This window comes from Myxocyprinus asiaticus, chromosome 6 (genome assembly GCF_019703515.2).
Source record: "Myxocyprinus asiaticus isolate MX2 ecotype Aquarium Trade chromosome 6, UBuf_Myxa_2, whole genome shotgun sequence".
Lineage (NCBI taxonomy): Eukaryota > Metazoa > Chordata > Actinopteri > Cypriniformes > Catostomidae > Myxocyprinus > Myxocyprinus asiaticus.
In genome coordinates this window covers 42836940-42863151 of record NC_059349.1, presented here as the reverse complement: position 1 = coordinate 42863151, position 26212 = coordinate 42836940, and the positions used below count along the sequence as shown (strand labels likewise).

The 26212-nt window shown below is 37.6% G+C and overlaps 1 protein-coding gene across 2 annotated transcripts; it reads right to left on the bottom strand.

Moving 5' to 3' along the window:
- Window positions 1–200: 200 nt before the first annotated feature.
- On the bottom strand, window positions 201–20880 carry crlf1a (cytokine receptor-like factor 1a). 2 transcript variants are annotated; one of them, XM_051700514.1, is made up of 8 exons: window positions 20326–20880; window positions 16444–16722; window positions 13543–13672; window positions 12821–12990; window positions 8459–8616; window positions 5072–5240; window positions 2503–2688; window positions 201–1651 (listed from the first exon to the last, which is right to left on the bottom strand). In XM_051700514.1, the coding sequence occupies exons 1-8, from the start codon at window positions 20381–20383 to the stop codon at window positions 1635–1637; spliced, it is 1167 nt and encodes a 388-aa protein (XP_051556474.1). In that variant the 5' UTR covers window positions 20384–20880; the 3' UTR covers window positions 201–1634. The 2 variants fall into 2 exon arrangements, with proteins under 2 accessions (XP_051556474.1, XP_051556473.1); XM_051700513.1 differs by having other exon boundaries at window positions 205–1651; window positions 2507–2688.
- Window positions 20881–26212: the final 5332 nt, after the last annotated feature.

Below are 26212 nucleotides of genomic sequence, written 5' to 3'. Positions count from 1 at the left end.
AATAGCCAGTAAAGGGATAACTGTTACAGGTGAGATCATTGTTACAATCCTTAGAATAGCAAAGACTATTTTATTTTGTGATTTAAAGCGTTGCTACAATTGGACTTGGCAGTTCTGAGTCACGCTAGACAATATGATGAAATCACAGGGTTGAAATGTTAAGGACTCTAAACCCAATGGCCTAAAGCATTTTATTTTCTGTTCTTTGTGAGTGTCACTTAGGGAGAAGTATGAAATACTGACCATGGAAGAGGCCAGTGTAAGAGTGCTAATTTAACCAGACAACTGTTCGTACACACATTAATCTTCTTCCCTGCAGAGAATCATGCTTTTGCTCTATCTGGCAAAGCACTTTTGTGTTTTGTGCAATTTTTGGCTATTTCTGGACCTGTTTGGAATATAAGTTACTTTATAGTACTTCTAAAGTACTATAAACATAAAAATGTAAACATAAAAATGAACCATGTTCATACGGTTTAGCTCAAAGAAGGATTTTATGAACAATATTAAGAGTTTAACAATTCAGTCAATAATAATATAATCTACCTACACATAACTTAAGAGTCAAAACAAAACTTTAAATTTAAATATGCAGATGCAATTCAGTACAAAAATAAAAGCAGTAAAATAAAATTATTTTCAAACAGTTCAATGCTACAAATACAGTTACAGTTTTGCATTTCAACTGCAACAATTAAAAACACAAGAGAGAACATTTGTTGGCTGAAACTTTCCTCTCCATTCATTAAATAGCCATTTACGGAGTTCACTCTGGAGTTCCAACAAGTTAACTTTGTCCTGAATGTAGTTTTTTAGTGGGTCCTCCTTTATAACTTCACAAAAATGCAGCGAGACTTAGAAATTACATTGACAGTTGCAACAAACCCACTCTTAGATCCGAGAATTGATATGTTGAGTATTGCGTGGCATAGTGTGTATTTTATGGCATGTACAAGACGTTTCAGACTGTGACAATATCTTCTGTGAGGTATACCTGTCAAATTTTCTTTATGTAAACTGCTGCAGTATAGTCACAATTGTAATGCTAGAACATTTGTGAAAGATACCTTTGGTAAAACTAGATGGTCTATGACAATACTATTCTTCCAGTTTCCTTGAAGTTACACAAAACGTTTGTTGAGAGAACTTTTGACATTTTCCATTTGTCCATGAGGAACCTCTCATGAACATACAGGTCGGCTAAAGTTAGCAGTTGGCAGAAACTTTATAAAAAAGTCACAGGCCCACATATAGACCATGTGTCACTTCGGCTAAGCATGGCTTGGGCATCATCATCCTCAAGAGTAAATGTGCAAATTATGTGAAATTGGTGCCCCCGACACAATCGGAACTTGTCTCCTCTAAAAACGAGTTGCGAGGATATAATCCATATGGTCTCCATGGCGATTATCAAAGAAAGATGTTTAACAGATTGTTTTCCTCTATTACAAGGCATTTTTGAAAACTGCACAATTTAGACTGTGTCCAAGGGACCAAATGCCTGTCACTTTTGAGTCCAGCTGTACTTGAACTTTCTTGCACTGAGCCAAGGAGTGGTCTGGAAAATGTGAGTACTTCCACAGTGTGCTGTTGTTGTTAAAGTGTTCTGCCTGCCAGAAGTGACGTGCTATGATTTATCTCCTTGAAGAACCTGAAAGCAGACAATATTACAGTAATCAGATAAATGCTCACAGCACATGAAAGGCTTCAAATAGCCATTCAAAAACAATCTAAGATCATGGATTCGTCACGGATTACGCAGGTGAAAAAGTATAGCTAAAAGTCTTGGCATATTTGCGGAAGAAATGTTTAGAGATTTGTATAACTTTTGTCATGAATTGCTAAGGGTTTCTCATTGGAAACATCATGATGTTTTGGTGGATCATCTCTTCTCAAAAACTCTTTTGTGATGCTGACAAGCATTTGGGTTGAATTGTTTCACAGAACAGACTGACCACAACACACTAGAGACACATGAAAGGGCAAATGGTCTCTGCTGGGTTTATTCTCGAGTGCATTTATTTGTGCCAGTGTCAGTGTTTGTTGTCGTTTAAGGTCAAACCCTGTCATTTCCAAAACAAGATTACACTGGAATCTGACAGAAGTGAACTCGATAACTGAATACATGTATAGAACGATATGCATGAATTGTCTGTTTGCATACTCTGCGTTAACTAACTTAAGAACTTCATTACTCAAGTTTATTTAAATGGTCCAGTTTCTTCAACGGTTTATGAAAAATTATCTGAGTTGCCTTATGTTATTTACTTGTGTGGTTACCAATCAAAACACAGGAAACCATACAATAACACAAGAAACACTTCAATTAAATTGACTCGGGAAACTCAAATAAGTCAAGGCATTGGATTCCGTCACAATGTTATGAGAGCAAATATTCGTAGCATAACAAAGTCGAAGAAACTAATGTTGAGGAAAACCAGACACTCAATTAATGGGAATTCGAGTTAAAGAGAGGTAGAACACAAATTAAAAGCTTCTTACCTACCTGGTTGCGTGTTTTGTGAGATTTCTGCAGCCAGACCCGCCACTGATCATAAAGTTTGATACTCATACCGCTGCAACCATAGGCATGTTTGCGCACCCAGCCGAAGAACTGCTTCAAGTCCCGCCGCAACGTTGAGTTCTGCTGCCCCGCCTTCGAGTCACATGACCCTGTCAGCAGCCGCTCTGCAACAAAAATAAACAAGCCTTTAGGAAAAATTCAATTGTATCTCCCAGAAAGATTAAATGGAGAGCAAACGGACATTTTGCTGGTGCTACTCAGAGCAAATGGACATCAAATCTGGTGCTTCTCAGATGTTTTTCCCGAGAAAAGAACCCCGTTTCAGAAGATATAGTACTGTGCAAAAGTGAAAAATTTTCCATAGTGAGGATGTCTTCAAAAATAATGTTAATAGTTTGATAACAGCAGTTATCTAAATAGTTTTCATTGATCAATTAACATCATACAAAGTGTGACCACCTTTGACTTCAAAACAGCACCAATTCTGATAGGTACACCTGGACACAGTTTTTATTGGTTGTTGGCAGATAGGATGTTCCAAGCCTCTTGGAGAATTTGCCACAGTTCTTCTATCTATTTAGGCTGTCTCAACTGCTTCTGTCTCTTCATGTAATCTCAGACTGACACGATGTTCAGTGAAGGGCTCTGTGGGGGCCATGCCATCTGTTGCAGGGCTCCCTGTTCTTCTATTCTAATCTTTTCTATTTGCAAAATAAATGTTTGGAAGTCTAACATTTATATTTCCTATTGACACACTAAGCTAAAGATATAAATAACCATCTTAAGACAAATGTTTTTGTGAAACATCTTAAGTGTCTAAAACGTCCACACAGTACTGTATTTCAACAAACTCAGATTTGCCAAGATACCTAAGTCTGCAATCAAAAGTCAGAGATTTCAATATAAACTCAAATATTTCTCATCAAATTCTTCGAAGACATAATTATCTGAGCTACGTTTTCCACACTCACTTTCAATTATCAATATACTTTTACTGTACATTTTTAATAGTATATATTCATTAGTAGTTCTATTTTGTATTTCTCCAAAGGAATTTAAGGAAAGCCATCTGAGATGATGTTCGTACTTAAAAGAAACATCTGAGAATTCCATTAAGTCTCCTGAGCTGTAAAGAGCAAACCTCTGGGCAATAACATTTTCCTCTGGGTGACCATCCATAAAGACAAGCACCAATCATACCTGCATCATGCTTATCACACAGATGAAGCCCGCGGTTTACGCAGGGAACCAAACACAAGTTGGGCTAAAAATAAATCCTTTTCCATTTTAAATAAACAGCAGGTTTCTGAGCTCCAGATGTGGAGCGCTCCAGAAGAGTTAATGTGCAGAGGAGTTAATCTGTTAATCTTCAGAAACAATCCTCTGAAAAAATATATCAAACACTCCCTGTGGCTCTCTGGCAAGCCACATAATGAGGAGATGTATGACTCAAGTAATGCGTTGCATGTGCTAATTGGTGTCTGCTGGACTGAGCATTGTCTTGGAAATATGTATCTGATTATAGGGTAGACTGCATGACATATTGAAAATGTGAAAATATGATAACGGACAGAAAATGTCTCAATCCAATTTGCACTTTAATATGGACCGGCTCTCACTGCTACCATTTAACCAGGCACACTATACTGGTGTTTTGGATATGTTGTGTTTTGGATGCTGACCTTCAGAATGGGATGCTGTTGTGCTGGTATCCTCACCAGACATCTTAACTAGCTTAACCAGCAAGATGTCCTTGATCATGCAGCCTCACAAGAAAGATCATACTGGTTTACCAGTATTATATATAAAAAAAAATTTTTTTGCATCAATTAACAAAAACTAGCCTGGAACAACATTTAAATTTATGTTGGTATCAAAAGTGTTTATAAAGCAAGCAGTATTTGGCTGGTAATTTGATGTCAACATTGTGGCCAACATAAGGGGTTACTCTAAGACCACTGGATTGGATTTTTGCCACCTGGTTTTAGAATCATGTTACTATGCCTACATTTTTGTCAAAACGATTTTCACGTGGCTCACTGTATGTATCGTGGCAGTTTCCTGGTGAAATAAACACTAGAGGCGCAACAACAATTACTTTTATTCACTTTCATACAAATCAGGAGTAAAACGGTAGATAGTCAGTTCATAAACACTAACTTTTCGCTTAGTTCCTCACACAAAACTATTTTATGACATCAAAACACGTTTACTATTGCACGATTCCTTTTAATGTTTGCATTACATAACCAACCACATTTACAAGCTTTTTCAAGCTTGTAATTTCCTTCAAAATCTTAAAAACCTCATCTGTTTGAGAGCACATTTAACTCTCTTTTAGCATCACCTCTGAACTGCAGTGATACATGTAACAAACCAGGTGTCATTTTTTTAAAAGGTTGCTGCAGTGAATTAGTTTCAGAAAATGTTGTGAAAACTTTGTCTGCATAATTTTGTGTTACACAACACTTCATAAATTTATTGTATGTATAAAGTAAAATGCATGTGAAGCTCTATACAGGATACTGTAAGTGATATTTCTCTTACCACTGTGTGGTGTTGAGGCTGCAGTCGGGTGACTCCAGTCACTCCATATGCCCGCTTTCCTGGAGCCCAGGATCCCTACTGGATTACAGCGCACCTGCACAAAATACACTGTGCCAGGCCTCAAACCTGCCAACCTGCAGGAAGTTTGATTCCCGACATCATCCACCACCTGCAAAGATAGACACCCAAAACAGTCTGTTACACATCAAAGACATACAGCACCCAGATACCACACACTTCACTAAATTGTGTTGTTCAGTGTTCTCTATGTGAAATAAAAGCCATTCACGTTCAAATCCTTGAGCAAGCTCGCACAAGCTCATCTACAAAGAGGAAGAACAAAAAATCCCCCCTTTGTGGTGCTGGGGGATATACCAATGTATATCAGACAAAGAATTACACACACAGACACCAGGCCCAGCGGGTAAATGACAGGGACACACACACATAAACAATTGGACTGACTTTTTGGCTCTACTCTACACAGCAAGCGCCAAAACTACCCTGAGAGGAAATCTGTTATCTATTACTTATTACAGTTTGAGTAATTTGATGGGTAAAGATAACATCAACAATATGTAGACAATACCATGCCAGCCCCATTGACGCCTCCTCTACTAACATCCATTCTAAATGCTGCATGTTGAAGCAGAAGAAGGGTTTGGGCGATGTAACTAAAAAAGTTACAACTTGATTAGGGCATTCAAATTAACATACTAATTTAGCACAATTACTATATGAAAAATAACTTGTTAAAAAAATTCACGCGTAATAAGGAATGACATTTAAAAAATTAAATTCCGTAATACGGAATGTTCCTACCATCGGAGCAATTCAAGCTCGGTGTACCACCTTGAAGTTTTTGTGAAATTATGGCAGTAGGGGGCAGTCAGCGCTCCAGCTGTACAGGCAACCCACCTCGTCAAACCAACGAGCAGGCAGCACAGCCTTCCAGATATAATGCGATTTTGCGCTCAAAGCCAGCTGGACCGAGCACAAAAAAAAGCAGGGCTTTCGAAACACAAATTTCAAAACTAGTGAAACTAATGCGACACAACCAAAGTGAGACATTCCAAAAGCGTCTGTCTGAAGCATTACTAAATAGACATTATTCACGCTAGCGCCATCTTTGATTTTTAATGGGAATGAAAACAAGGCTGTAAAGGATAGACTTACAATCTCTTCAATGGCACGAATGGTAAAAAAGTTGAACAAAGCTCCTAGATTACATCTGATTTTCCACAATTCATGTTGTCTGGAGTTCTTTGTATAATGAATGTTCTTGGTCAGATGTTTTATCAATGATTTGTCCACGGAACGATCCAACAACAATTTAACACACATCTATCTATCACAGCCTCGTTGTCATTCCCATTAAAAACCAAAGATAGCGCTAACGTGAATAAGGTCTATAGACCAACAATTAAAAATCGCAAAGACGGAATTAGATGAATAATATGTATAAACAAACAATATTTTGACTTTGAAGCCACTTTTTATATTGTCTAGAAATGCTTTCCTTGTCTGCTGCTACAATATATGTATATGAATGTATCTGAATTATAATATTTATAATATTTATAATTAGTTTGATTATTATATCCTAAATTATCTTTAACTGGGGGCCTTTCTCAGTAAATACTGATTATACGCGATTAATTGCAATTAATTCAATTAATTTGCACATCATGCAATAAATTATATAGATTGATCTGATTTATGGCAATTAGTAAAACTTGCCAGCTCTAATGCTGTTTTATCTATTTAAATTAAACTGAAGCCGTGGGGGTATTAGTTTAATTTAAATAGATAATTGTATTGAATTATCTATTTAATAGATTGACGCTGACTACCACCCCTTGAGTCGTGAGTTCGAATCCAGGGCATGCTGAGTGACTCCAGCCAGGTCTCCTAAGCAACCAAATTGGCCCGGTTGCTAGGGAGGGTCGCGATTAATGGTTCTCGCTCTCAATGGGGCGTGTGGTAATTTGTGCGTGGAAAGCGGAGAATAGCATGAGACTCCACATGCTGTGAGTCTCCGAGGTGTCATGCACAACGAGCCACGTGATAAGATGCGCGGATTGACTGTCTTAGAAGCGGAGGCAACTGAGAATTGTCCTCTGCCACCCGGATTGAGGTGAGTAACCGCGCCACCACGAGGACCTAGTAAGTAGTGGGAATTGGGCATGCCAAATTGGGGAGAAAACGGGATAAAATTTTAAAAAACTAAAGCCGCTATATAAAACATCTCTCTTAATGCTTTTATACTCGCAAAATGAAAGGATCACGAAACTTGGCATCTGTCATCTCTTTTAGAAACTTAATGGCCACGAAAATGTGCATTCAAAACATTGCTTGAATTATGACCAAAATAATTGTGAATACATCACGAATATTCTATACATGTCCTAGCCCAAAGCAGAGGTATAGCCAGGATTCAAATGCAGGAATGTCGAAATGGCTCAGAGAGGGATAATAGGGGCCTGGCCCCCTGTAATTATTTACAATCCTGGTACCGCTGAATCAGTCCCTTTCTGCACTCCATTTCCAGACTCAAATTTCAAAAACAACAAACATGGTTAACATGCATGGCTCCATAATCTGAGGACCATCATTACAATTGGAACGTGATGAGTGGCAGAATGTTAACATCATCAGGTTGCTGTGTAACAGGCTTGCTGGGTAATTATTTCCCTTTGTAAAGACTATGTAAGCAATCTGTGGGTCTACAAGGACAGAATGGACCGGGCGATAATAGGACTCCCTAAATGTGCTTTAAAAACAGCTTATCATCTGTTAATGATGTGCTTTTCATGGTCAGTGTCATATTTTGACTTGGCTAACTAGGTAGGACTGTGCAACTGACAGCACAATGATGGGTAAGAAAAACATTATGTAACCCAACTCTGCCTAGTTACAGAAGGAAAACCTGCCAACTGATTGGATCCATATGAGCGAAATCAGGACAGCAAATGCCTAAGTTTATTTGAAACCCTAAAGTTTTGCCGGACTCTTCCATGGCCAGAGGACTGGAAACCATGTGCTGTTCTGTTACAGTTGGGAATGACATTTCAGACAAGTAATACAAACACTCCAAATTCTACTGAAACATTGCTGTTATCATTTGAACCCCTCTAATTAATCATTGTGCCACTATCTACTCTGGAAATGCTTTAAAATCGAGTAACTGATATTAACTCCCATCCATGTGTAATTTACATTAAGAATGGAAGTGGGTGTGGTAGTGGACTTTGTAATGACTATGGTAATGAGTGTAATGAGTAGGTGGGTGTGGTTGTGGGTTGTGGTAATGAGGATAATGAGCATATGAAAATGAATGTGGTGATGAGAAGATGGTGTGTACTCCTTGACTGAAAGCTACTGTACCTTCCAGTCACTGCTGTCCTCCAGTCTGTATCTGATCTGGTACTTGGCCTGAAAGAGGAAGTCTTTGAGTGCAGGTGGTGTTTCCCATCGCACAGTCAGCTGGTCCTCCAGGTCGCCCACTCGACTCACTGTTACATCAGTCGGTGGGTCTGTTGTCACTGGGAGAAGGAAAGACAAAATTTTGAGATTGTTTGTCATGACAATGGCTTTAAGATTTGAGGATTGTTCCCCTGTTCAATACAACTTAGGGGGCTTTCACACTGGCAGTTTAGTCCGAAACAGAGCATGGTTTGCATGAAAAATTGGTAATATGAAAGCGGTTTTGCGAACCCAGGAGTGGACCATGGTACTGAACCCATGACTAGTTATAGCAGGTGGTCTGAGTTCAGCTGCAATATAACCCGAACTAGGGTCGGCACTTTTTCAGGAGGTAAAATAACTAGTGCATGCGTTTTTGCCGATATAAGTATGATGCTTCATCCATTGTACAAAAACACGTGCACTATGAGTAGCAGGGGAATGTTGTGGGACACAAAAGCATTCCTATACCCAACTGGTAGAGCATGACACTAGCAATGCCATGTGTTCAATTCCCAGGGAACATCAAACTGAAATAATGTATACCCTTAATGCACTATAAGTCACTTTGGATAAAAGCGTCTTCCAAATGCATAAATGTAAATGTAGAAGAGCTGCCTTTTAGATACATGCCTGAGTGAGCGTGCAATGTAAGCAGGGCTCCAAATGCACTGCTCGCAACCAGTGTTGATTATAATCCAATTACAATGTAATTAGTCTAATTACTTTTTAGTAAAAAAAAAAGTAGTGTAATGCATTACATTTAAAATTCTTGTAATCAGATTGCAGTTAATGACTTTCAATTAATTTAATTAGTTTTAAGTACATTAAAGGGTTATACTTATTTCTAATATATTATTTATGTATAATACATTAATTATGGACCCATAATGAGTCATTGTGAAGGAAAAATGTGAGGTGCTGAGTTTATGACTTGTGTGTAACAATGAACAAGGAAGAAATATAGACATTATTCTGAATTTGTTTAGTGGAAAAATGTCTTAGCAAGTAACTTTGAAGTAATTAGTAAAGTGATTACTTATCCAATTAAGTAATTAGAAAAGTAATCTGATTACAATTTTAGAGAAATAATTTGAAATTTGTAATGGATTACTATTTATAAGTAACTTACCCAACACTGCATATCTGCTAAATTATGGCATACGACGCACAGAGGTGCAAGTGTCATTCACTGTGGTGTGCATAATGGTACCAAATCAATAAAAAACACACAAATATAGCAACCCACATTGTGTTCTCCATCATGTGCACCTTTGTGATGGCGCAAGTTGATGAAGATCAAGCTGGGCGGCGGGAACAATCTCATTCGAATTCGGACCACAGCAAAAGTATCCAGTATGAAAACCACCTTAAAGAGGTCATGAAGTGCTATTTTTTATAATTTTATTATCTTCCCTGAGGTCCACTGATAATGTTGTGAAAGTTTGTTTGCACCATTTTCCACCCTGTTTTTGGCCCTCTGTCTGAAACGCTCGGTTATGGCCTAAGTGCCTCCTTAAAACTTCAACATAAACACCCACTGATCTGATTGGCTAACATCATGCAGCCCCTCAAATTCAGCAAACTCAATTGGAAGAACATTATAAAACAAAATTGCAGGGTTTACACATAACGCACATCCAACACATTGCATCTAAATATATTAAACTGTTCATCTCAAGCACAATTGTTATCAATCAGCACCATAAACTATCAAACAGTCATAACGTTTGAAATATTCATGAATGAAATGCTTTACTTACATTTTTGAAGTGTTTTTACCTGCCCCCTCCTTCAATAACAGTTCCTTTGCAAAGCTTGAAACGTATTTTGTCTGTTCACAAGCAATCCATGCTGACATGAGCCGAAAAAAACAAAAAACAAAAATGCACATACATAGTCCAAAGAACGGTGAAATTACACACATACATACTGAAGGCGCCCTGAGGCATACATCAAAGTGAACACACCGAAATGGTCAAAGACATCCATCGTCAAAGACGTCCTATGTTTACATACAACAATTAAAAATAGCGCAGATGGGCGAAAGAATGCGTCCATGACGTGTTTGTGCTCAAAGCAACACAGGCAGTAGCTGAATGAAAGAGAATTGCTTCTCCTTTTCAGAGTTTTAACTTGACACCGCATCTTTTAAAAATGGCATGAGATATGTATCAAGCAGTCAAAGATGTCTGTCTAGTGCATGAATATATATATTTTAAAAAATCCAAAATAGTCCAGATGAGTCCCCATAGGTGTTATGTTTGGAATTGTTAGCCACAGAAACCCTGCTCTCTTGACTTGAATTGCATGCCAGTGGGCAGGGCCAAGGGTGCGATGACGCATGTTGTGGGATGTGTAAATACAAATGATTAATGTTTCATGATGTCACGAACAGACAGATTTCAAAATGAGACATTTCAGCTGGATGGCAACTATAAATGCTCTTTTTAGACTGAGGAGGAAGTTTTGAGGACTGAAATTTGCATTATGTTTTTATAGTACAGTTACCTCTTATACTGTATGTCTAAATATCAAGTAAACTGTTATTCTCCATTTCTTGACCCCTTTAAGCTCAATCGTCAGTATTTGTGGCAAAATGTTAAATTTCCCCAAAAAATTATTTCCACTCATCCCTAGCTTATTTTAAAAAAAGCAAAAATTGCAGTTACAGTAAGGTACTTACAATGCAAGTGAATGGGGCCAGTCCATAAATGTTAAAATACACATTGTTTCAAAAGTATAGCCACAAGACTTAAACATCTTTGTAAAGTTACACTCACTGAGCACTTTATTAGGAACACTATACTAATACTGGGTAGGGCCTCCCTTTGCTCTCAAAATGAGCCACAATTCTTCGTGGCATGGATTCCACAAGATGTTGGAAACATTCCTTTGAGATTCTGGTCCATGTAGACCTGACTGCATCACACTATACACTATGCACACTACACATCTCTGTAGATGCTGTGAATCTCCTGCTCTACCACATCCCAAAGGTGTTCAATTGGCCACTGAAGAACAGTGAACTCATTGTCATGTTCATGAAACCAGTTTGAGATGACTTTTGCTTTGTGACATGGTACATTATCATGCTGGAAGTAGGCAATGGTTGCACATGGTCAGCAACCATACTCAAATAGGCTGTAGCATTCAAGCAATGATTTATTGGTATTAATGGGCCCAAAGTGTGCCAAGAAAACATTCTCCACATCATTACACCACTGCTACCAGCCTGGACTGTCGACACAAGGCAGGTTGGGTCCATGGATTCATGCTGTTGTCACCAAATTCTGACCCTACCATCTGTGTGCCTCAGCAGAAATCGAGATTCATCAGACCAGGCTTCATTTCTCCAGTCTTCAACAGTCCAGTTTTGTTGAGCCTTTGCCCACTGCAGCCTCAGCTTTCTGTTCTTGGCTGATACAATCTGATCTATAGATTCTCCCCAATATACTTTTCTATTCTATTCTAGCTCTTTATTTTTCTGCTTTGTCCATGGATTGTGATCAGATCACTACAGAATAACACTGAAATGATACAAAATGCTTTAAATCCAAACTAATTATAGTTGCTCAAAAGTGTTGTTTAATTAAGTGGTAACATGTGGTAAGGCGGTGGAGGCACTAGGTGTGGTGGCTGTGTCATAACTATGGCATGTTTCGAACAGCACCCACCTGCACTTTTCCATTCAATTGCCCTGCCTCCCCCTTCAGGTGCAGTTACACTGATTTATACACACAGGATGTAAAAGTTTACAACACAAGAATCTCACTTTCAAGGAAGAGTGGCTTTAGTGTACGTTCAGGCAATTCAAATTTAATTTAAAATACTTTAAAATGTCTTGCCAAGTCAAAATTCCCCCTGATTCAAGTTATAGCAACACTAATACCATTTTTATTAACATGTGTGTAGCTTAAATGTCTATTTGAAGAGATTATCCGCAAGCTTGGCCTGCACTCAAAGATAAGATCTTAAGGATTCAACAAAACTATTACTATTACACCAGCCTCAGGCAGGTCATGGTACTGGGATTAGCGAAAAATTTGCAAAAAATTCCACTCGACCGTAAAAGTTTTTATGGTATGTGCGAGTAGGTGGGCAGATATGAGGCAAAGGGATACTGATGACACTGTAACGGACCACTGCAATTCGTCACGCCTCCACACAGCTTTACAAGGAGTGGCACTCTCAAGCTGCACGTGATTCTCTCATGTTGCAAGCCGCCCATGAAAAAAACACCTGGGGCTTGCGCCTTAAAGGGGTCAAAGGTCACACACTCACCCACGTCTAGGATATCCAAGTTGATGATGTCAGATGTGGCGGTTCCGAGTTGGTTAAAGGCCTCCACCCATATCTCGTAGGGCGTGAAAAGGGCGAGGTCGCGGGGGATGTAGCATGTGTATGGATCTTCTACATTGTAGTCTTCACACTCCTTTTCTCGCCCATACCACCTATGTATGCAAACAGGATGGTTTATTTTCTAATGTTTAATGTTTTTAGTGTAGCTCAACTGGTAAAGCATAGCACTAGCAATGTCAAGGTTATGGGTTCAATTCCCAAGGAGCACACATACTAATGCATAAAAGCATATGGCAAATGCAATGAAAATGTAATATGTGCCAATTGTTTTTTTGGACACAATACATTCATAGTGGTATTTATACCTGGTCAACAACAGTGCTGAAATCTATAGAAGGTTTCCTTATAAATGCTATTATTCAAAATCAGGTAAAGAGCAATAAAATAGCAATAACATTTATCAAATATAAAATAAAATTATTTTATAAAATAAAATGTGTCTTTTGACAAATAATTGTCTTTGACAAACTATGAGTTTGGCATCTGCCCATCAGAACGAATTAGTTTCAAACCTAAACCTCCCTAAACATCCTCACACTGTCCTCCAGTAAATGGGCATGTAAGAACTTTAAATATCCAAACAAGATAAGGCATGAATTTGGGAAGAGGCATTAAAATGAGTGTGATTGACCTGTGCCACTGACCTGAGCTTGTATTTGAGAGTGTATTTTGTCTTGACAAAGGTTTCCCCCTGGCCCCCAGGGGTCCATTTACAGGTGAGGTCTTTGGTGTTCCTAGACCAGCAAGTAAGGTTAATGGGTTTCTCAGGAGGCACTAAAAAAACAAAGTGAAGATAATTAGCTTTCAATGTGCTGTCAAAATGTGTTATCTAATTGAAGGTACACTAAATGCTTTAAATTGCATTTTGAATGAGACCAAATGGTATAAGTAAAATAATTAGATGAAAACGTAGATGTTCAGGGTGTCTGAAAATAGGGCTTGAAAATTCTGTCACTATTTTGTTCCAAACCTGTATAACTTCCTTTTTTCCGTGGCGCACGGAGAAAGATGTTAGACAAAACATTAGGGACAGACAGCCTCATTCAACATTCACTTCCATTGTATTGAAAAAATAGGTGTGACAACATTCCTAAAAAAATGTCTTCTCAAGTAGCATGGAAGAAAGTTAAGTAAATACAAATTTTAAAAAATCAACAAGAAACAGCATTCTCAACCCATTTTATTTCCATAATTAGACGTATTTGAGCAAAACAGGACATTCAATGAAGAAAAATGTAAGACTGGACTAGATTTTATTTGAATTGATTGAATAAAATTGATTGGATCGTGAAAAGTGGTTTCTGTCATGGTTGGAGGGTAGGAGTTGAGTGCTTGGATATGTAAGCTTCAATGAAAAGATGATTCAGAGGCGGTGCAAGTTATATTTGGAATAATGTGCACTGATAAATCATTCACAGTAAGATAGGGTAAATTTGGATCTCGTGTTTAATATTTTCAATAATGGACTAGTGCCTTAAGCTGTCATCCTCATTTAAGTTAAGGAATTGGGCCAAGATTCCATTCAGCTGACAACAAAAGACACAGAGTGTAAGAATGTGATTATACAAAACAAACATTATAGAGGATACCTCGGAGACACAAAAAGTTCTGCTTAAATCAACACTCCACTTCATGCACATACACACACACACACACACACACACACACACACACACACAGACACACACACACACACACATTATGACTATGTCTGCATCCGTTTCTGGCTTTCAGTCTTTTTTTCAAATGCCCTCACTGCAAAAGAATCACTTTCTTAATGAGTATTTTTGTCTTGTTTTCCAGTATAAATATCCAAAGATAAATGTAAAAATAATGTTTCATAAGCATTTTCATAAGATAATAAGACTTGTTTTTTTACTAAGACTTCTTTATATATTGAATTAAGTTGATTTATCTTACCCCATGGCCAAATTCTTGTTTGAACCCTCTGTGGGTTTCTAATTATAAAATTACAGCTGGAAAAAAATGTTGTTACCTTATATTTGAAGTATAAAATAAAATCTGAAATCATTTTTCAAAATGTATTTGCTACATATGACTTTTTTTTTTTTTTTTTTGTGCTGTCATTTATAAATGACTTTCTCCCATTCGGGTAAATGTTTTTTGGCAAATTGACTGAAATTTGTCAAACATTGAAATTGCATTTTTTTGGTCTGGAACAAATGGAATGGTCTTGGCATTTCAAAAAATGTTGTTGACATTTAAAACTTGTTTTAAATCCTATTTTTTCCCATTATGCTTAAATCCTTTAAGCATAATGAAAACAAAATGTGCAAGGTTTATGTTTAAAACATAAAAAACTATTTACCAATGGTTTAAAAAAATAAACATTTTAGATATTGTCTGAAAACAGATCTCATTATATTACAAAATTTGTCTTTCCAAGGTAAGAATGTGTATCTGTAAGGGTATTTTAGAGGAAAACATGACAAATATCCTGAAGGAATATTTTGCAATGCAGACACTCACTTCTTTAACCTTAACTTTGTCTCTCTCTCTCTCTCTCACACACACTTTTTGTCTTTGTATTTGTCTGCGTTTGTAATTTTCCATACTGCCACCATTCCATTTAACTTGACAAATGAAGCGCATTTGTTCTGTCATATGTGTCAGCTGAGGGAAGTGCTTATAATGGACCATATTCTGTAAGTGCTAAAAGCATAACAGTGGAACAGATAGCAATCTTAAGGGGCTTATACAACTCCAGAATTCATTGGTGGACGGTCAGGAAACATTAAAGACTGCAACAACTGTGGCTCGTTTGCAGAGGGGTCAAATCATAAAGACTGTCTAATACTTTTAGTTCTGACCCATATTCCCCAAGGCTCTAGGTTTACAGACTTACCCCAAAAAATCAATTTTGATTTATTTCAAGAGTGTAATTCAGGGTCAGAAGTTAAGGGGGGCTCTGGGCAAAAATGCCACCAAAAGAGACAAAAATTATTATTTTCTAGGATTAGTTATACAATGTCACTTGTCTCTTGTCAAAAACTAATGTCACCAAGCAAAATTTAAAAAATATTTAATTTTTTAAATATTAAAATATCAAACAAACAGGTTGTCCTGACCGCAAACTCACACCATTGGTTGAGCCACGTTGGGCTGGTCGGGATTCTCAAACAAACAGAGCAATGTTTTGTAAGCACCACAGAGCCACAGTGTTTACATTTTTCTGGGAATCACCCTAAGAATGACTAACTTATAGTTGCCTCTGCATATTAAGCCAGGAAATGAGAAGAAAAGATGTTTAACCCAAAAATGAACTACCCCTTGAACATTTAAAAATTACACACTTCCCCTTTAAATTCTGCACCTGTGGCTCAGTAGCGGGGGTCAAATCATAAACATTGTCTAATTCTTTGATCCATATTCCCCAAGGCTCTAGGCTTACAGACTTTCCCACAAAATCCATTTCAAAATCCATTTTTTTTTTTGTTAAACTGCACGCATAGTCAATTAAACACATACTCAGTAGTTGTAGAGGAGCCTAGAATAAATACGGACAATATGGTAGACAGACTCACTGCCAACATAGATGCACGAGCCAGCCAGCACATGCCCCCCACTGTTATGGCACACAAGGTTGTCTCCGGAGTGTTGGCGGGACCCGGAGAGCCGAGGCAAGGTAACGCTGAGCACAGTGGGGCTTAAGATGCTATAAGTGCTGCTTGGAAGACGCTTCCCGTTCAGCGTCCAGTAGAGTGAGCCTGCATGCAGTCCATGGTCTGGTTTCACTGAGCATGTAGCTGTCAGGCTGGAGCCAATGAGAAGGGCAGGGTCTTGAGGGTAGATGGTAGCCACCTCTAAAAAAGGCCAAAATACAGTAGGTTAGAGATGGAGAGAGAAGCTAGCTTGTCTGGTTACATGACATTTTAGAGGGAGATCTTGGCTTATCTTTGGCAGACAGGCCTCATGACTTGCATCTCACAAAAGTTAATAGTGACAGCCTTAATCAGAGCAATGTGGGATATGTGAGGTGATCGCAAAAAAGGAGAAGAGAATTCATATCTGTGCAGTACCTATTTGCTGTTAGTGGATGAGAGATACAGTGGGGTCCAAAAGTCTGAGACCACTACTGAAAATGCTTCTATTTTGCATAACAAATTGAGTGTAACTTGATTTAATAATGTCTTACACAGTAAAAAAATTTTAACCTAAAAATTTTGCTTAATGTGGAACGTCTAAATTAACTGGGTTGATCCTAATAAAAAAAAAATTTAAAAAAACATTTAGCATCACTGAATCAAAATGAATATATTAGATTACACCAACAAAACTCATTTTAAGGGTCAGATCAGGTAGAAATGGCTCTTTAAGGTAACAATTGCAAGTAACCAGCATCTTCATCTTCAATGAAAGCAAGAAAATCTGACCTTTTGGACAAGAGTTAACATGGTCAATGTCAGAAATTAACTTATTTGATTAGTGACAGAGAAGTAGTGCCAAATCTAATATTTCTCTTATTCATTTTATGTCATAACATTAACACTGATCAGCCACAACATTAAAACCACCTGCCTAATATTATGCAGGTCCCCCTTGTGCTGCCAAAACAGCGCCAACCCGCATCTCAGAATAGCATTCTATGATGCTATTCTTCTCACCACAGTTGTACAGAGCGGTTATCTGAGTTACCGTAGACTTTGTCAGTTCGAACCAGTCTGGCCATTCTCTGTTGACCTCTCTCATCAACAAGGCATTTCCGTCCACAGAACTGCCGCTCACTGGATGTTTTTAGTTTTTTGGCACCATTCTGAGTAAATTCTAGAGACCGTTGTGCATGAAAATCCCAGGAGATCAGCAGTTACAGAAATACTCATACCAGCCCATCTGGCACCAACAATCATGCCACGGTCCAAATCAATGAGATTTGTCACATTTCACATTTTTTCCCCATTCTGATGGTTGATGTGGACATTAATTGAAGCTCCTGACCCAGATCTGCATGATTTTATGCACTGCACTGCTGCCACACAATTGGCCGATTAGATAATCGCATGGATGATTGTTGGTGCCAGACAGGCTGGTTTGAGTATTTCTGTAATTGCTGATCTCCTGGGATTTTCACACACAACAGTCTCTAGAATTACTTTATAAAAACATCCAGTGAGTGGCAGTTCTATGGACGGAAACGCCTTGTTGATGAGAGAGGTCAACAGAGAATGGCCAGACTGGTTCGAACTGACAAAGTCTACGGTAACTCAGATAACCACTCTGTACAACTGTGGTGAGAAGAATAGCATCTCAGAATGCTATTCTGAGATGCGGGTTGGCACTGTTTTGGCAGCAAGAGGGGGACCTACACAATATTAGGCAGGTGGTTTTAATGTTGTGGCTGATCAGTGTATTTGCTGTCAAAATCCTAAAACTTTGTTTATTTCCAGATTTAAATCAGATTCTGGTTCACATGATATTCAATGTTGTCTCTGATTACCAAGACTTTTGCAACCCATTGTGTCTATGTTGCCCTAGGATTCTCAAGCCTGACTTGTCCTTTATTTTATAGTTTCTAAAGTTTGACTACTATCAGTGTGTTTACATGAAAGTTCTTTCACCATTTATGCTTAATGAGCCGATAACGTGTGCAGTTATGTAAACGCAATAAACTGCTTTCCTTTATCGGTGTAAAGGCCATAAACGGCTTATGAATAACCTGATCGATTTTTGCCCATTACGCCGATTCGCGTGCCATGTAAACACCTTACCCGGTAAATGTGTGCACATGTTGAATGCATGCCTCTTCACAGTTTGACGTCAAAAGTAGAGAATAACGTGATTATTTCAAATGTCATGTAAACGCAGATTTCTTGCCTTGTCAGATTTTTTTTAAATAACATGATTTTAGAGAGTAATCAGTGTATTAGTGTGCATGTAAACAGGCTCAATTCCTGCTAAACGATCCCAGACAATCAGCATAATAAGAACTCAAACAATTAGGCTATCATTTTTAAACCCTTTTGGAGTTCATTATCACCCTTGTAATGTGACAATGTGTGTGGAATTCGTCAGAAAATGTGTCAATTCAGTGCAGTTAATGGGAGAGAAGAGGGAACTGCTGCGTGATTACAAGTAATTACATCAAGATGGATAGATTGACTAACCTTAAACGAAATCGTAAAGAGTGAAACCTCCCCATGAAAGAAACTATATAGGCAGAAAAATTGGTTTTCACCTTATAACTCTAATGAAACAATATCACGCTAGGTCCTTGTATTGCTTTCATCATTTAAGGATCTAAAGTTGATCGAAAAGAAATCAGACTCCTCAGCAACAACAAAAAATTGTACTTCAAGCAGTTTACTGACTGTAGCAATTACAAGTATTTATCCTAGGTGTCTGAATAGGAAGTGAGCTTTAGAATATTTGTTTTCAGAAGGTCTCATGAGGTAAGCCTGTAGTTCTGTGATCACTGATGCAACTCCAAAGGAAACTCGGTCCAGCTCTTTATCCTGGATGCACATCTTACTACTGAGAGAGTGAACAGCGTGACCTCCCTTTGGACATTCCTGCCCATGTTGTCATACCACAAAGATGTTTTAAAAGGTTACTTCTGTCTACACATTTTTCTTGAACTCTGTTTATATTTCACTGAAGCCCAGCAAAGGTCGGCCTGTATAACAAGAGGAGAGGGCCGTGTAGTATACCATCATGCACCTCACTCACTTAATCCCCTGCCTGGCACTGGAGGTGTGAATGAGGCAATACTTAATTAGATGTAATTAGTCTTCATTTTCCCCTCCACTAACACCTAGGAATGGAGAATGCTTGCAATGTAAATGTATTTTATTATGGCTATTAATAATTTTTCCCTTTGTTATTTGCACACCAAGTATGCTCTTTGATCCTGTTACACTGTCTCTGTAGTTAATTAAAGGCAAATTAGACTTTCACAAACAGCTATATTTCACCAACCCCCAAAACATCATGTTAGATTAGTGATAGTGTTCATTTGAGGTGAACTTTTCCTCCACTCACAGGTGTATTACAAAAACAAGCTGAAGAGCATGATGTCAGGGTTTTGTTGTGGCTGAAACCCATGTGTTAAATAAATTATGGTCAGACCTGTTGAAATTTTAACCCCTAACAGACTTTTTGAATAGTGCAATATCTTGCACCAATATAGAAATCATCAGTTGCCCAATTTGTAAACAGGCAATATACAACAACACCTATGTATAATGTAAATAAAACACTGAGGGCTGCAAAACTTGGCGTGTACAGCCAGTCTATAATTGTGTTTTAATTGAAAATTTCAGGTGGATTCTTTTGTAACGTTCTTTCGCAAAGTATTACAGCTTATGATAGAAAATGTCACTTTTACTCATGGAAATTCATTTTTGAACTCGTCAAATTCCGACACAAATCCAAACGAGAACACAAGTAACTAAATATATATATATACTCACGGGTGGAAGACGACAGCACGCCGGTTGCACGGAGCAGCAAAAACAATAACCATATCATCTTAAAAGATACGTTTTTTTCTTTCAAAACAACAGTGTCTTATTGTTATATGAAGGTGTATTTTATCCACCCATGCAAGTTGAGCGTAACCACATCGAGTCCTTCTGCAGTGCGCTCCCGAAGAGTTGAACCCAGAGCCTGTAAGTCTGGCGCTGGATGTTACGGAAGATTAAACTTTAAAGAATATCTACCAAATGTTCTGTTAATGTGATGGTGCACGGGTCCTCTTCATATACATTTGGCATCGTTTACCGTGGTGAGCCTCCCTCACTGCAAGGAAACATCCAAGTTTATACTTTGTAAGCTCCTCCCATGTCTTCCCACACAGTTCCAAGTCATTTTTGCCTCTCTTTCGTTTTATTCCCCCTCTGTCTGTCTGTGCCCTCCTCTCTTGTCTTGAGAGCAGTCACACATTGTAGTAGGCTACTCATGTCTCTCTCTGCATGAATGTAACCCCAGCTGCAACCGACATGTACCTCTGGGACCCAGTGTGGGTCAGAACACTTCCTGGGAAGTCTACCGCCAAGAACTGCAAGTGCAGGAAATACCCATAGTACTTTAAAAGTTATGTAATTACATTCTATGACACATTCCATCTGCATTTTAGCTTCAGGACTGGAACACTATGGTCCTAATAAAGTGCCCGACGTGGTCTTCTGCTGTTGTAGACCACCCGTCTCAAGGTTCAATGTGTTGTGCATTCTGAGATGCTATTCTGCTCACTACAATTGTACAGAGTAGTTATCTGAGTTACTGTAGTCTTTCTGTTAGCTCGAACCAGTCTGGCCATTCTCCGTTGAACTCTCTCATCAACAAGGCGTTTCCGTCCGCAGAACTGCCGCTCACTGGATGTTTTTTGTTTTTGGCACCATCTGAGTCAACTTTAGAGACTGTTCCCAGGAGATCAGCAGTTACAGAAATACTCAAACCAGCCCGTCTGGCACCAGCAATCATGCCATGGTCGAAATCACTGAGATCAAATTTTTTCCCCATTCTGCTACTGACCCGTATCTGCATGATTTTATGCATGGCACTGCTGCCACATGATATAAATATAAACTAGCTGCGAATTTGCAGCAAATTAGCCACTTCTTATTTTCCCATGCAAATGAGCTTTTGATTCGCCGCAAATGTTCGCCAGAAGTTTGCAGCTCTTTGCCGGTAGTGGTGAACTTCCGGCAAACCATTGGCAACAATGGACAATTTGCTGCAAATTTGCCACAAAGCTCATTTGCATGTGAAAATTATCAGTGGCAAGTTTGCTGCAAATTTGCCATGAACTCTTGATTTTTGTAAGGGTGATTAAATAATCGCAGGAATAAGTAGGTGTACAGGTGTTCAGCTCAGTGAGTGTATAAGCAACACCACAATTTCTTTGTCACAAGAAAGAAGTACATTTGTCTGTTAAATACTCATACCAACCAAAAATTTCTACCATGTAAATATTTGAAGATATTATTAGTGAAGTTAAGCAAGTGAAATATTACAATTGACCCCGATCTACAGGGATTAAAGGAATATTCTAGGTTCAATACAAGTTAAGGTCAATCAGCAGCATTTGTGGCATAATACTGATTACCACAAAAATACATTTTGACTGAAAAAAGCAAAAATCTGTGTTCCAGTGAGGCACTTATAATGGAAGTGAATGGGGCCAATCCGTAAACATTAAAATACTCACTGTTTCAAAAGTATAGCCACAACACATAAACAACATGCATATAACATGATTTTAATGTGATAAAATTGCTAACTAACCTTTTTTTATGTAAAATTATAGCCAATTGTACAACTTTGTTGCCATGATGATGTAATGTCAACACATCCCAAAACATTAAAACGATGATTTAAAGAACTTTACAGCTCAAATAATATATGATTTTAATAGAAGAATAAATGTAAGTGCTTTTATAAAATTCTAAGCTTCACATTTCTGCCTTTAAACCCTCCAGAATGGGCCCTTATTGTAACCTCGATTTTTGCTTTTTTTAAAGAAAATGATGGACTAGTCAAAATGTATATTTGTGGTAATCAACATGCCACAAATGCTGTCGCTAGACGTTAACTTGTATTCAACCCAGAAATATTACTTTAAATAGAACAGAACAAAATAAATAAAAACATGGCACTGTATAGAAATAAAAAAATGGTGACACTTTACAATAAGGTTGTATTCGTTTATATTAAGTAACTTAATTAGTTAAAATGAACTAACAATGAACAATAATTTTACAGAACTTACTAATCTTGGTTGATGTTAATTTAACATATACATACATACATTTTAATTTAATAAAATGTAGCTATTATTATATGTTAACATTAGTTCATGCATTATGAACTAACAATGCACAATTCAAATTTTTATAAATTAACATTAACCAAGATTAATAAATTCTGTAAAACTATTGTATAATGTTTTAGTTCATGATACCTAATTTACTGATGTTAACAGTAACATTTGCTATTTTTCTGGTATGAAAAAAATATTTAGCAAGTTAAAAATATTACAAATAAAATTACAATCAAATAATTATAACAAAACAGTACATTGCCATAAAACATGAGTAAGAAGTTGAAAACTGTCCATCATTTTCTTTTACTTTCCCTCATTTTTTCACCATAAATAGTTGGACAAAGTTCACTGTGTAAAGTTGTATCAATGGAAAATGGATGTCATTTCAATACAAATGTCTTGTTTCACACAGTTCGCCCATGGGTCAGCAAGCCACAATGCGGTGCTTTATTTAAAGTTTAAAAAAAAAAACTCTTGTTAGGGCACAGTTTACCGTTAGTTCCATGCTGGTTCTGTCTCGTAAATGAGTGAGTGGACTTCCTTTCCAGTTATCACCATTACAATACTATAATAAGTGGGGAGTCATCAAAGTCTGTGAATGGAGACAAAGACCATTCATCTCACAGAGATGGACCTCTCAAGGGAACCCTCCCAGCAAAGTCAATAATTCTATACTTATTCTTTAAGTTTAATGTGTATGTTTTGAACTGCACTTCTAAACAGTTTGTTCCTGAATATATTCTGCGCTTCTAAACAGTTTACTCATGTATGTATTCCGAGTCTGAGTCAAAACATGCTTAAGAATGTAAGCATGCTCTATAAATACAATACCAATGAGCAAACTTACATTTACAAATCAAGATGTTGTAATCAAAACAATCTCAACAGCCTTTAGATAAATTAAAGCTTTACACTTTAGGAAACAGGAAGATTAACAGTGCATAATTATCTGTGAATGAAGTAGCTGTTACCACAAAACATGTGGCAATACAGGATTTGTGGAAGTGAGTTTATGGTGGTTTATTTACCACCCTACACGTGGTTAATAAAGTCCAGAATTCGTAAGAAATAGGCTTACTATCATCTGCTTCCTTTGAAATATAATCCAGCCCATTAAATGTCCTTGGATCGACTTGAAGCGTGAGTGTGATTATACTTTTAGCTAAATGCTAAAAAATGAGAAAATCATTTAAAGCATGAGACATGCAGATCAGCTTCAATAGAGGAAGAGAGGGAAGTTTGGCTTGCAATAAAGTATCTAACTGATGTGCTAAAAGAGTTCTGTTTTGGAGAGTGAGCAACAAAGATAGTTAGAAACAGAAAAAATAAAACAAGAACTTCCTGCCTGTGAATGGATTACAACGTAAATCTCTCAGCCCATTCACTGACCGGATCTGATGGACACACAACCAGCGAGGTGATGACTATCCAGAACATGACTTATACTTCAAGGAATTGTCTGTATCAAGGAGGACATTAATCCTCCAGAAGCCTGCTTGGAGACAGCGCAACACAACATAATGAGACAGGGAAGCATTGATTACTGGGACTTTTGTGATTTAGTGGGTGAGCACTGGCATGTGGAACAAATTATCCAACCATAAAGATTTCAGTGGGGATTCTCTTTGGAAGGGAGGTTTGGACTCAGCATTCAAGCTGAGTGTGAAAGTATTGGTTTCTTTGTTTTGTAGCACTCTGAGGACCCCAAATTGGACATGCAGTAATATAATGATGATTACCCAAGGGGGTTTAAACCTTAGTCCGGGGCACCTCAGCATTTTATGTCCAATTAAATTGGAAGACATAGAAACACTCTTTAAAATGTCTGGAGAGCTGGAATAGGCTCCAGCTCTGTGGAACACGTGCTGAAATCACTGTAAATCAAGCAATTTCCTCTTAATACACAGAGACAGTCACTGACCCCAGTGGTACAATCCTCACTGATTGAGAAAAAATGTTTGTTTGAAGTAAGGTCAAAGCCTTTCCAGACTTGGTTAAGCTGTGTTTATATGCTGAGATGTATGTTACAATGTATTACTTCCTAGAATACTTTATATAAATGTGAATTAAATCAAATGAACAGCAAAAGAAATACCAATCAGATCATCATTTCTGAAGAACACTCCTAACATAGTTTCCAAAGCCGGCAAAGCATCTTTGGCAGTCCCCCCAATAATGCATGGCAGATGTATTTCAACCATACACTGCATTAATGGCAAGATCTAGCAAATGTGTAGCCAAAATTCCCACTGGACCCTGTGTTGTTAACTTGCCTTTTTCTCCTCTGTCCATCTGGATTCAATGTGTTGGGTGAACTGGAATAGTTTTCAGCCGTTTAGCCCCGGTTCGCAGCCGGCCCACCAGGAAAAGTCCCGGTTTTCCCCATGGCCAGTCCGCCCCTGGTATCAGCAATAAAAAAAGAAATAGGTTGAGAGTGAATTTTGCACCCTTCAGGCTCTTAATTCTTAACTTGTTTCCCATTTACTTACTTAACTTATTTATTTATTTTTTATTAAATTAAATTAAAATTAATTTGAAAATGAAAGCATTTGGGAAATGTAGTGTATTGATGTGCAAATCACACATAAAAAGGCTTAAAGGAATATTCAGCACAAGTTGAGTTCAATCGACAGCATTTGTGGCATAATATTGATTAACACAAAAATGACTTTTGATTTGCCCCTCCTTTCCTTTAAAAAAAGCAAAAATCTGTATACAGTGTGGCACTTACAATAGAAGTGAATGGGATCTAACTTTAAAATACCCTAAAATGAATGTAAAAACCTTTACAGCTCAAAATTATAAGCTTCACATTTTTGCTTTAAACCCTCCAAAATTGGCCCCATTCACTTCCATTGTAAGTGCCTCACTGTAACTTCGATTTTTTTTAATTTATTTAATTATTTTTTTTATTTATTTTTTTTAAGAAAAGGAGAGACAAGTCTAAAGTAATTTTTGTAGTAATCAACATTACGGCACAAATGCTGTCGATTGAGCTTAACTTGTATTGAACCCGGAATATACCTTTAAGAAAGTAATAAAATAAAGTTAATTTGAAGTGAGATTTTAAAGTCAATGCACAACTAATAATAAAAGGATTTTCTGTGATAATAGCCTATATGTTGTATATAGGCTATTGTTCAAATATTTATTTATACATTAGCGTCCACATGGACCTATGTGATACTTTATGCTTTATTTTGTATATTCTTAAAGATCAAGGTCAGCTATTTGAAGGAGTATTGGCAACAGATCCAAACAGCACTAGTGATCATACATACTTGCTCCGTGCTTCATTCAGAAGCAACCATTAGAGGGAGCACAAACACAACATATGACTCAATTAGACAGACTTGTTTACAGAACTAAGAATGATAGAAATGGGAATTGTGCCAAAACCTGATAAACCTTTTCAGATTATGCAAATGTGCTGAACCTCTGCAAAACTAGCACACCAAAACACATAAAAATGTGTGTTACTGTCAATTCTAATAGTTATCTCAAATAAAAAAACAATTGTTGACTGGCTTTAT

Excerpts from the sequence above, each read along its gene's own strand:
- crlf1a (XM_051700513.1), bottom strand. The coding sequence starts at position 20,383 with ATGATATGGTTATTGTTTTTGCTGCTCCGTGCAACCGGCGTGCTGTCG. Across the intron at positions 16,723-20,325 it reads CGTGCTGTCGTCTTCCACCC|AGGTGGCTACCATCTACCCT; the intron begins GTGAGTATATAT and ends GGCCTTTTTTAG. Across the intron at positions 5,241-8,458 it reads AGGACAGCAGTGACTGGAAG|GTGGTGGATGATGTCGGGAA; the intron begins GTACAGTAGCTT and ends CTATCTTTGCAG.